The sequence below is a fragment of the Pelobates fuscus genome, chromosome 11 (genome assembly GCF_036172605.1).
Source record: "Pelobates fuscus isolate aPelFus1 chromosome 11, aPelFus1.pri, whole genome shotgun sequence".
Classification (NCBI taxonomy): Eukaryota; Metazoa; Chordata; class Amphibia; order Anura; family Pelobatidae; genus Pelobates; species Pelobates fuscus.
This window is the reverse complement of record NC_086327.1, coordinates 47,106,533-47,118,198: the sequence shown is the minus strand read 5'-3', so window position 1 is coordinate 47,118,198 and position 11,666 is coordinate 47,106,533. Positions and strand designations below refer to the sequence as shown.

Genomic DNA, 11,666 nt, shown 5'->3' with positions numbered 1-11,666 from the left:
TATATTCGCATGTGATCAAGGTGGTACATACGGCCGTGCAGTTGAGTTCTATATGGACAGATAACAGTTCAATGTATATCCAACCAATGAGGTCTCAATGCAAATATGTGCAAGGACTATGCATTGTGCAGATTATTTTCATACAGGTAACTGCAGGATTCAGTGCTACGACATACAGTATTGAGTTCCACCAGAAAGGCCAATGGCTTTAAATGCTACATGGTTCAAGCTACAGTTTTTCTTCTGTTTAAGTTAAAAATATGCCACTTGGCAAAAACCAGTATCAAATTCCACAAGAAATAGGACTTAATGATCCATAATCAGTCATAAATCCTTAAATAACTTTTGACATTTTGAACACCCTTTACAGATGTAACTATTAAAATGAATCATAAAAATATGTAGTCAAACATCAAACAACAAAACAACATGGGGCTATTCAAAATCACATTTTTTTTATCTATATATCACAGTTTTGTCTCCAGAATTAAAAAAGGATTAAAAAAAAATCCTTACAGCTAACAGATGTATTTCATATATTTAGTTTTATATTTTACATTAAAATGTCAGCTTTTAAGCTAAGAAGCATAAAGCAGTCAACATGTTTTTCTTCATCTTGGCTGAGAAATAATAGAGAAAAAAAAGTTTTCTAGGAATATGATTACTAATTAATTATATAAGTATACTAATTTCATCTAGTCACATCTATGTATGTATCTATTGCAGTGTGCTTAAAAGTGGTATAAACAACTAGATAAGCCCTTAACATATCCTCAACAGTAAAATCAGAAGAGGAGAGGGATGAAAAAATAATGTCCATAAATCTACTTCTTAGTTACTCTTCACCTCTCATGCCTCTAGTGTTTACATATCAGAGCTTAAGCACATGTAATGTCCCTCCAACAGTTGCTAGTAACTACGTCAATAACTTTACAACTTCTGTATCATTGAAGAGGATCTTTGCAAAATTATTGATTCCAACTCCCAACCTGCTGTAACATTAGTTAGGGCTCAATTTGTGATTCTTCTAGTTCTTAAGCTGTGGCTCTTTCCATCACTTGATATTGTGTCCTTCTGCTGGTCCAGCCAGTAGCATTTAAGTTTAATGTCATCTCAAATTATTTACAGTTAATGCAAAGCTGTAATAACATAACTATATAACAGAAAATCTGTATTTTAGTAGGAAAACTGGTAGTTTAAGCTTGAAGTCAAACATGATGGCCAACATTAGAGAGCAGTCATTCCAAATGGTGACTGAAAGTTTTGGTTTCAAAGTATATAGTAGATAGGATAAAATCTCCCAACCCTTAACATGTGTGGTCTTGGCATAAGTTGGGTGTTCTTCTGGTCATACCTCCGATTCCAGGCTCGAGAAATGTGCAGATCCTCTTCTTTTATAAAGGTTTCCACTGTGACGTGACCTAGGTTGACATTCTGGTGAGAAGATGTGTCTGTGACATCTCAAGTGGCATCGGCTGAGGTCTTCTAGACTGCGGGAAGTGGGATGAATGGGGGCTAAGTCACAGGAGTGATGATGGTGGTGTGGGTAGGAACAATGGCCACCACGTAGGTGCTCCCAGTCTAATCGCCTTTCAAGCTTTTCATCTGAGCAACTGAAAAATCTTGGTTCTTTGTGGCAATGAGGTGGCAGCATTTCCAAGCTACTGCAATAACAAGAGCCATGACATGTGGCTGGAAGGTATTCTTTGCTTAACTGATGGTATTTTCCCAGTTTATCTACAGACCAGTATCGCATTGGTTTGTGTGGTGCTGATTGTGCCGGGCGTTCCCTAGAAGGATATGTACAGAAGTAATTTGGAGAGTACCAGCAGTTGTGGCCCATTTCTGATTTGACACATGGGGGCTCTCTTTCACACACATCTGAATCAGAATCTGAAAGATCAGCATATTTACTTTGACCTGCATTCATTACAAGAGGATGGGAATGGCTTCGGCACATATGAGACCGGTTTGACTTCTTGTGCAGTAGGGGCTGGGATTCCATGTCAATCTCATCACGACGATGTTGGCAGTCCCTTCCACAACTTCGTTCATCTTCATAGGTGAATCTTGTGTGTCCAGCATAGTGTGGTGCATCAAAAACATCCACACTGCCCTTGTTTTGTCGGTTGGTACTGCTGTTCGGGGCTCCACCACTGTAAACATCACAATCAACCTCACATGTAGTCTTTGACTGATAACTGCTTCCCAAATGATCAAACTTTTTTACTGTTGTTTCAGGTGTACGAGACCCTCGTGCTCCACTAGTTGGCTTTGGTGTCCTATCTTTTCCAGACTGGTAATTCTCATAAAGTCCTCTAGAAACCTTTGACTGCCAGCCTGGTGGCTCTGGAGTATCCTTTTCACGAACTATGGCAAAATAGGAGGGTGGATTTTCCAAAAAGTGTTCTCTTTGAGATTGAGGTGACATTTGACAAGGCCCTATCTTCTTATCTTTTCCAAATGCTTGCCCAGATTCAACCAGATGATCTGACAACCCTTCTGGTTCAATGGGGCCATAATAACGGTGAAAGCCATCAGAAAATGTGTTCTTATGAGGATGTCGGGGAGGAGCAACTTTGTTGTTTGGCTCATGCACAGCACGAGTTGGAGTGTATATATCTTTGTAACAGTTAGGACTTCGAGCATGACGCCACCTCTCCACAATGCGTCTTTCTCGAGGCAGAAAGTTAGAACAAGGTAAAGGAGCTGTGGGTAGTGGAGGTGGGATTATAGGGTTCGACAAGGCTGGTATTCGTTGTGGTGGATAGCAATGATTTAAAGTAGGAAGTGGCTGGTCTGTAATCTTGGGATCTTCAGCACTGCAACAACTATACATACCCTGTGAACAGAAGGAGAATATGGTATCATTAATATGTATATAACACAACTGACAAATATAAAATCCCATGATTTGCAAGGGATTATCAGAAAACACTAAACTAAAATCACAGTACCCATGTATAAAGTATAAGGTATTACAATTTATACTCTTAGAAGCATATTTGATAAATACAAAGATTGTAACATTTTTATATCAGATATTCTTATTTAACATCTAAGATGGTATGGAAAAATGCACATTAACCCCTTTGCTCCTATGGATTTCCTGGATTACGTTGAAACTCTTGTGTAACCTCTTGTGTGATACATAACAATATTTATTTTTGAAAATTTGTATAAAACACCAACTGGCAGGGATATATTATTTTTCCATCTTAGTTCATTTCAAGCATTTTAGCCTCAATTTAAAATTTCAGATTTCATGCACTAAAATTCATTGGTGAGTGCCTAACCGTTTGTGTATATGTTCCTGAATAGCATGCGTTACAGTTCTCATTATATTAAACAGTATATGACCATTACTGGTTTATTTTGCAATCTGTAGCTAAAAACTACAAGCAGGAATTACCAGATAATGCAATATTAGGTCCTGACAGGAGAAAGCAGACACATAAACAAACATACTAATCACGTTTTGGAGAATCAGTTGCAAGCAGGTCGGAAAATACACGTAAACTCACAATGTTTATAACTGTCTGTTTCTCTGTTTCTCTCTCATTATCTGTCCCTGACAGCCTGTTCATGTCTGTCTCTCAAATTCAAATGTTCTTTCAAACTGTCTCTTTCTCTCCTTGTCGCTCATATCATTTGTCTCTCCACTATACTTTGAATTTTATAGTATCAACTGGGTGGGATCACTGTTGTGATGATGTTTGAAATGTGCAGAGAGACTATGGTTTTCAAAACCGTTTTGAATATTCCGAATGTGTTCCTGGATTCACACTTTTAAAGTCTACATATCCTAATCCACAAGTAAAAACGATTAAATAAATTACCCTCTTTGAATGGCAGGTAATAAGTTGTTAATCCTTTTTTACAACTATTCTAAACATTTTAAAGGATTTTAACATATTTTTGCATGGTCACTTTAAAAAGAAGTATCTATCCACACAAGTCACTGTGCAAGCATGGTGTGTATGAGAAACCAGCACTGTTATAGGATGTATTGGCTGTGTATAGGTATTTTAAATATACTCTTAATGTTTTCAAATTACATGTTTATGTTCTCTGAAGTATTTTTTAGTTGTTTTAAAACGTATGTCCCTTCCCTGTATAACAATATAAGTAATTTATAGCTACAATAGTTATACATCTCACAACATAGTGAGATATTGAAGATGTGGATATTATGTTTTTTCAACTATTTTTATATTTTCTAGAGCATACAAATTTAACATGAGTTTAGGTGTTTATCATTACACCCACTTCCTGAGAATGATTCCCTAATATGTGGTATTTATTTCTTCCCCTTTTTTTTCATTATGTGGAGATACTCAGTGAATAACTACTCACCAATAAATGCTTAAATGCTTTTTTAAATCATTTTACTAACTCAATATGGTAATACCGGGCATCAAGGAAACGACACATATGATATAATGTGTGATGTCAGCTCCTGGTAAATACCTAGCACTTGCCCGGAGATAAGATGGGGAATGATATATTGGAAGTGACGCTGCCTATAAGCAATATGTCACTTCCGGTACGGATACACTGTGATAATAGAAATCAGCTGAGAAAAACACAAAGAAGTAAAGTCAGATCCTAATTGGTTGAATCCCACGGAGAACCACCAATGAACAAGAACACAACCATATTTAAAACCGGACTGATTTGGAGCAGTACACACGGATTGAAAAAACCCTTACATGTGGTGAAACGCGTCTCGGAACAAGAATCCATGGTGGACTTTATCAATTTGTTTATTTATTTTTATCGTATTTATTTTAACTTATTTGTGTAGAGTTTTATTCCAATAAATTTATTTATACTTCAAGTCCTTTTTCTATCTTCCTGGAAGCTTCTTCAAAGAAGGGTGGTGTCCTCTTCATAGACACCCAAGCAATTCAATCCAGAGCCAGTTATGCAGGCTCTGGACAAGGTGAGCAATAATTTGCACTTTATACCCCATTATTCAAATATTGTGGTATATACTACACCAGAAGGTGGTTTCCTGTTTTGTTGCTTTTGTCTCGCTTTCTGAGGTAACATTTTGAACAAAAAGGGAGAGTGCCACCAGACGGCACTAACATTGAAGAGACTTGAGCCTGTCCTATTGAGGTTAAATGCTTTTACAGCTCTTTTCCACGTTTCTCTATGCATGTTTTTGGTGGGTAAGAGGGATTCCCACTAGTGTGTTGTAGCAGAACATATATTGATAAATTCTGTATTTTAAGCACCCTCTATCACACAGAAATGTGTGCATACAACAAAAAGATACCTATAAAATACACAGAACTTGGTATACTGCAGAAATACACATACAACATGTAGAGCTGAATAAAATACAGAAAAATAACACAGTGTGCAAATGGTCAAAGCTTTAAAATACTGATAGACTCCTTATTACCTTTGCAGTTGGCAATATAATTAATCTGAAGTGGTAATATGAAGCCAATAAGAGTTGACGTTGTTAACATAAGTAACAATCGTTACAGATTAAAACAGATTAAAATCATAATCAGATCAGTCATCACAGTCACAGCCCCAGTCATTCAGTTTGAAGTCATGCACTTTTCACCTAGCCACTGCATGAGTGTCTTACGTCACATTGATAGAGTGACTGAGCACTTTAAAGTAGATGGTGTGTATGTGCAGTAGGAGTTATTAAAAGTATTAGTGACAGTCACCACTGTGCTTTCCTGAATTTATAAATAATTATATATTTTAGTAAATGGTGCTATGAACCAATAATGGCCCCTGAATAGAGAGGCCAATGGCATGGCTCCCCTCAGGGCCTGCTAGCTATGCTCCCTGAATGGTAACTCAAAATTACTGAAATTCCTTCTTATAGGACACTAAGCATGCACAAAACATGCTGAAACAGGGCAGATTCCAGAAGCATAGATGCTCTTAAGTAAGTTTCTCTAAACAACTACCGATCAGGTGGGTGGGGCCTTGCAGAACTGAATCTATTACAGAATGAAGAAATTGTTTACTTACTACCTTTTCTTCCAGAAAAAAAGAGTCTTAGTGTTTCTAAACTACTGCAAATGCTTTTTTCCACCACATAAAAACTAGTGGGGTGCTAAGCCAGGGTCTTCCATAGAGGAGCCTCCATTGCATCACAGTCCCTTCCTCTCTACTCCCTTGGATTAGCTAAAGTATATCAATCTCTCTGTTAGTCTGTCTCTCAACATTCATCAGTCAGTGTCTATCTTGTACTATCATTCTGAACCACATAATCTGCAAAATAAACAATGAGGACTCTGATCACTCAAGGATGCACCGACCCTGGCTCCAACCCAGCCAGCAACAGCATAGAAAAAATAAGAATGTCCAACACAAACCTTTAAGTCCACAGATACTTTATTAATGTGCCACAGAAGAAAGGTGATGTTTCAGCCATGCACTTTACCTTAATTCTTTGACACCTTAACAAAAGATCTGTGGATTTAAAGGTTTGTGCCGGGCATTTTTATTTTTTATGAACCACACCGTCTCATACTCACAGGGTTGTTTACTAAATAGAGAATTGTCAGAAATTCAAAATGTATTTAAAGGGAATTTCAAATTTACCCCTTAAGGACACATGACATGTGTGATATGTCAGGATTCCCTTTTATTCCAGAAGTTTGGTCCTTAAGGGGTTAAAGGAGCACTGTAGTGTCAGGTATTACTGACACTATAGTGCCGGTGTGGCTGTTTAGGTCGCCTAAATTAGCTCACTTTTTCCTCTCACACCAGTTTTGCTGCAGGGGGCCTTACCTGGCACTGCACTGCACCAATTAGCATCTCCTCATAGACAGGGCCGGAGCAAGGATTTTTGGCTACACAGGCAAAGATGCATTTTGTCGCCTCCTCTCCCCTTTATAAATGGGTCTTCACCTGTGTGTCTCGTAGCCCCTCCTTTTGAATTTCTTACCCTCTTTAACATATTTAAACCCCTTCTTTATTATGTCTTGAATGCATCTTCACCTGTGTGTCTCTTACAACCACCCCCCCCCTGTGTACTTTCTTGAGCCTCTATCTGTGTATATTTCTTTCCCCCAGCCCCTTTTCTGTCTCTTTCTTTTGCCCATCCCCATTCTGTGGTTCTCTCCCCTCAGTCAGTTTTTTGTCCCCCCTCCCCCCACCCCCCTACCCCCGGGCCCATTGTGTGTCTTTTTCCTCCAATGGCACATAGACATAGATATATAGCAACACACAACCATACAGGCAAACAGAATTATTCAGGCACACAATCAAGTAAAACAGAGTCATACAGGCACACAGTCATACAATCTACACATACAGGTACAATCTACACACAGTGACATTCAGACACTGTCATACAGAGACATTCACACACTACACACTGTCATATACACATACAGACACAGGCATACAACTATATACTGCCTGTATCCCGTATATAGTCATACAGATACAGGCATACAGAACAGGGGCGGTCCAGAAATTAATCTCAGGAAGGGCACTGATAGTGGGTTGTAGTGGCTGTAGTTAGTTGAAAAGTTAGGGGGTGTAGTAGGGGCTGTAGTGGGATGACAGGGGCTGCAGTGGAGGGTATGGACTGTAATTGGTGGATGAGGAAATGTAGTGGGGGGATAGGGGTGAAGTGACGGACCGCCTGGCACCCCAACTGGGTACCTCAGTCAATCGCTGCTTCCTAGTACTTGCGAGCACCATAAGCACTGTACTGGAACACTATAACCACATAGACTCCAACAAACCGCCACAGCTTGGTTGGGGATCTCGCCGTCATCCACCTACCCTGGACCCAAGACCAGGATGCAGCTTCCAGTGGGAAGACCTCTCCTAGTCCAGAGAGCGTAGCAGGAACAGCTCTTAGAAGAGTTAGTGATTATACTCAGGGAAGTATTGTGATATAGCAATCCCCAGAGTGAATGTAGTTCTCTTATCCCCCAAACATAAGCCAAGACTTCATGAAGGGGTAAACAAATCTTTCTTTAATGGGAGACACCCTTGGCCTTATATGACAATCCCCATGCAAAGGGTACGCCCACAGGGACCTTGTGGGGGACTGATTTGCAACTTCACAGACCAATAACCATAAGGTTACAAGGCACGACACTTCCACACACAGCACACAATCCCTCCCCTCTGTTTGGGAGATAATTTGATCAGTAACTGTACAAATTCTAATCCAATTATCTCCAAGCACAGAAAAAAAAACACTTTTTTAAAACACCCCAAACATACCCTAAAAATACATAAACCCCAACAAATGTTACATTCCCTGCTAGCCCTGATCTGGGTGACTAACATATCCAAAAATCACCCACATCAGTTCAGGGGTTCAGGAATTTCCTGGAAGTCGTTTATTTGACTGACCACAGGCATGGTCCCATAGCCGAAAATAGTTCCATAGAATCGCGACTAAGTGCTGCTAGAGGACCGACCGGGAACCACGAAAGTTTCATGCCGAAAATAGTTTTAGGGTATTCGCGGCTAAGTCCCCCTGAAGTCTCTGCGCGGTTTTGGTCCATGTGAACAAGATGGTCGCCACCTCGTGGTTGTCCATAGGAATTGCGGCCACCCAGTGGAACACTTAGACCACTGCAATGGAAATTGCAACAATGTATAAATTAAGCTTAACAAGCTCCACGGTTGAGGCTGTTCGGTAGACGAACCATATAGTCTCAATTGCACGAACAGAGCCTGTTTAAAGTATTTTAGCCAGGTCTATTGCAGGGGCCATAGTCACAGGGTAAGAGGCTGGCAAACAGGACCCCCCAAAAAACAGTGGTGAAGCTACTTTCATCACAGCTGCAATTGGGGGAAAGGGGCTGCAGTTGGGGTGGTATGGGACTGTAGTGGGAGGTAAGGATTGTAGTAAGGGAATAGTGACTGTAGTGGAGGTATGGGGTGCAAAAGTGGGATTAGCTGGATGTGGGGAGATAGAGGTTGAAGTTGAAGGGATGTGTAGTAGAGTAGTTAGGGCTATGGTGGGGGCACAAAAGGTTTGGTGAAGGGACAGGGGCTGTGGTCTGTGGTATGGGGGACATGGGTTGAGAGAGGGAACATGAGCTGTCATAGGGGGCACAGGGGCTGAGAGAGGGGACAGGAGCTGTAGAGGGTTGCACAGGGACTGTAGAGGGGGAACAGGAGCTGTAGAGGGGGGCAGGGGCCGTGGTGGGGGCACAGGTGCTGTAGAGGGGTGCATGTGGGCTATAGGGGGCACAGGGGCTGTGAGAGGAGGCTGGGGCTTTGGTGAGGGGTCAGGGGCAGAGAGGGGGCACAGGGGCTGAGAGAGAGGGGGCAGGGGCTAAGAGGGGGCACATGGGCTGAGAGAGGGGGAACGGGCTGAGAGAGAGGGACAGAGGCTGAGATAGGGGGACAGAGGCTGAGAGAGGGGGCAGGGGCTGTGGTGGGGGGCAAAGGTGCTTAGTGAGTGAGAACAGGGGCTGAGGCAGGAACTGTGGTGTGTGCAGAAGGGCTGAAAGACTGGGCAGGGGCCAGGGCTGTGGTGGGAGGCACAGGGGCTGTGGTGGAGGGCAGGGGCTGTGGTGGAGGGCAGGGGCAGTGGTGGAGGGCAGGGGCTGTGGATGGGTCAGGGGCTGAGAGAGGGGGCACAGGGGCTGAGTGAGGGGGGACTGGGGTTGAGTGATGGGGACAGGGGCAGAGGGAGGGGGCAGGGGCTGAGAGAGGGGGCACAGGGGTTGTGGTGAGGGGACAGGGCCTGAGAGAGGGGACAGGGCCTGAGAGAGGGGGCACAGGGGCTGACGGGGGAGGCATGAGTTGTTAAAAGGGGCAGGGGTTGTGGTGGGGGCATTGGTGCTGTATAGGGGTTTTACATGGTCTTTAAGGGGTGACATCATCAGGAGAGGCCGGCCGACTCCACTGGCTGCAGGCTGCAGGGAGAGAGAGGTACATTGAAAAATCTGAGCAACCAGCCAAAGGCAGGGGATTTGGATTTTTGCACCCTAAGGTGGCCGCCTGTGCTGCCTTATGGCCGAACTGACTGACCCTGCTCATAGAGATGCATTGAAGAGTGTGGAGATGCTGAATGCATTGTGCAGCATTAACACAGGAAGCACCTCTAGTGGCCGTCTGAGTGACTGCCACCAGAGGTGTTACTAGACACCAATGTAAACACTGCCTTTTCTCTTTATTTGCTTGTTTCCAATTACCCTGTCTCTCAGCCAGTGAGGAGAACAGTAGTGAGTATTGTTCTTGTAATGTTCTTATAAGCTAAAGTTGTTTTTTTGTAATTCGTGTATTTCTCTACACCTAAATTTCGACAGCAAAGTTTGTAAAGCATAGTTTTCAAGTAAAGCTCATCCTTCTCTTTGGATATATAATGAAGTTAATTTACTGATGCATATAGCAGTGTTTTCTGCAGATAATAGATGTGTCATACAGCTGCTTTATTGATAGCCAGTAATAACTTGCCGTATGTACAGACAAACAAAAACAGAGATAAAGAGTCTCTGGAGAAAGGGCTCTAACATTCCACAACAAACAATTAATAATAACGCTGTCCCCACCAATATTCTTGCATGTAGTGCAAGATTGATAGTTAAGGGCCATTATCCTACTTATGGTGTAGCTCTTTTCTAAAAGAAACTCTCTGCAGATTTTTTTTTAAAGATTTTGTATTTTCTGCATGCTTTTATTGGGGGTATGTGAAAAGAAAGATTGCAAACCTGCTGTCTGCAGCCTTTCAAAGCCTTCCCCTTGTTCCACAGTACAGACATTGCCAAGGAATACTCAAATTAGAGACTTCTGGAGCCACAAGTGCATCTGTACAAGCGGTTATGGCTTTTTTATGCTTCCCGGACCTGTATTACAACTCATTGACAAAGTAGTTGGCAGGTTAGTTGTGCTCCAGTTTATTCGGTAAATTAAATTATAAAGTAATTTAATTTATTGCTTAAACTATTGTCTCCTTCAATTAATCCACTACATGTCCCATCATTACCAGGCACTGCAACATAATAATCAAGCCACAACAGTGCAAAAATGGGGATAAGTGCAATAAAACAGACATTGGAATATATCACATCCAGAATAAAAAAAATCTAGCACAGATTGTACAAAAGTTGCATCCAAAACAACTCAATCTGCAAAACTAAGTCCAGTTGTTGCAAGCCTCCATGCCAGCAATTACCAATAATATTAAACCTGACATTCCTTTAGCAAATAAATTAAGTGGAGAGAGATTTCAGTTCAGAAATGCTAAAAGTGAGTGTCAACTGCTGTTTAAAGGGACTCTATTGGCACCCAGACCACTTGAACTCACAAAAGTGGTCTGGGTGCAATGTCCCCGTACCCCTTAGACCTGCATTGCATATCTTTGCAGGTTTAAAGAATTTTCAGGACTAAGATTGCCTCTAGTGGCTGTGAATCAGACATCCACTAGTGGCACTTTCTGGTGGCTAGGCACTTTCTGGTGGCTAGGCTGTGTGTGTGTGTGTATCTCGCTGTGTGTGTGTGTATATGGCTGTGTTTATGTCAGTGTGTGTATCTGGCTGTGTGTGTGTGTGTATCTGGCAGTGTGTGTGTGTGTATCTGTGTGTCACTGTGTGTACATGTCACTGTGTGTATTTGAGTGTGTGTATTAATGTGTCACTCTGTGTGTATATGTGTGTCAGTGTTTGTGTCCCTGTGTGTTTTCTGAGTGTGTGTATGTGTCACTG

General features: G+C 41.8%; 1 protein-coding gene across 1 annotated transcript in view; it reads right to left on the bottom strand.

Moving 5' to 3' along the window:
* Positions 1–704: 704 nt before the first annotated feature.
* The window catches only part of GRIN2D (glutamate ionotropic receptor NMDA type subunit 2D), a 420,255-nt gene continuing 409,293 nt past the window's right edge, over positions 705–11,666 (bottom strand). Inside the window, exon 12 of the mRNA XM_063436111.1 lies at positions 705–2,842. Coding sequence (XP_063292181.1) covers positions 1,349–2,842 — 1,494 coding nt within the window. The 3' untranslated portion in view covers positions 705–1,348. The remainder of the gene's footprint in view (positions 2,843–11,666) is intronic.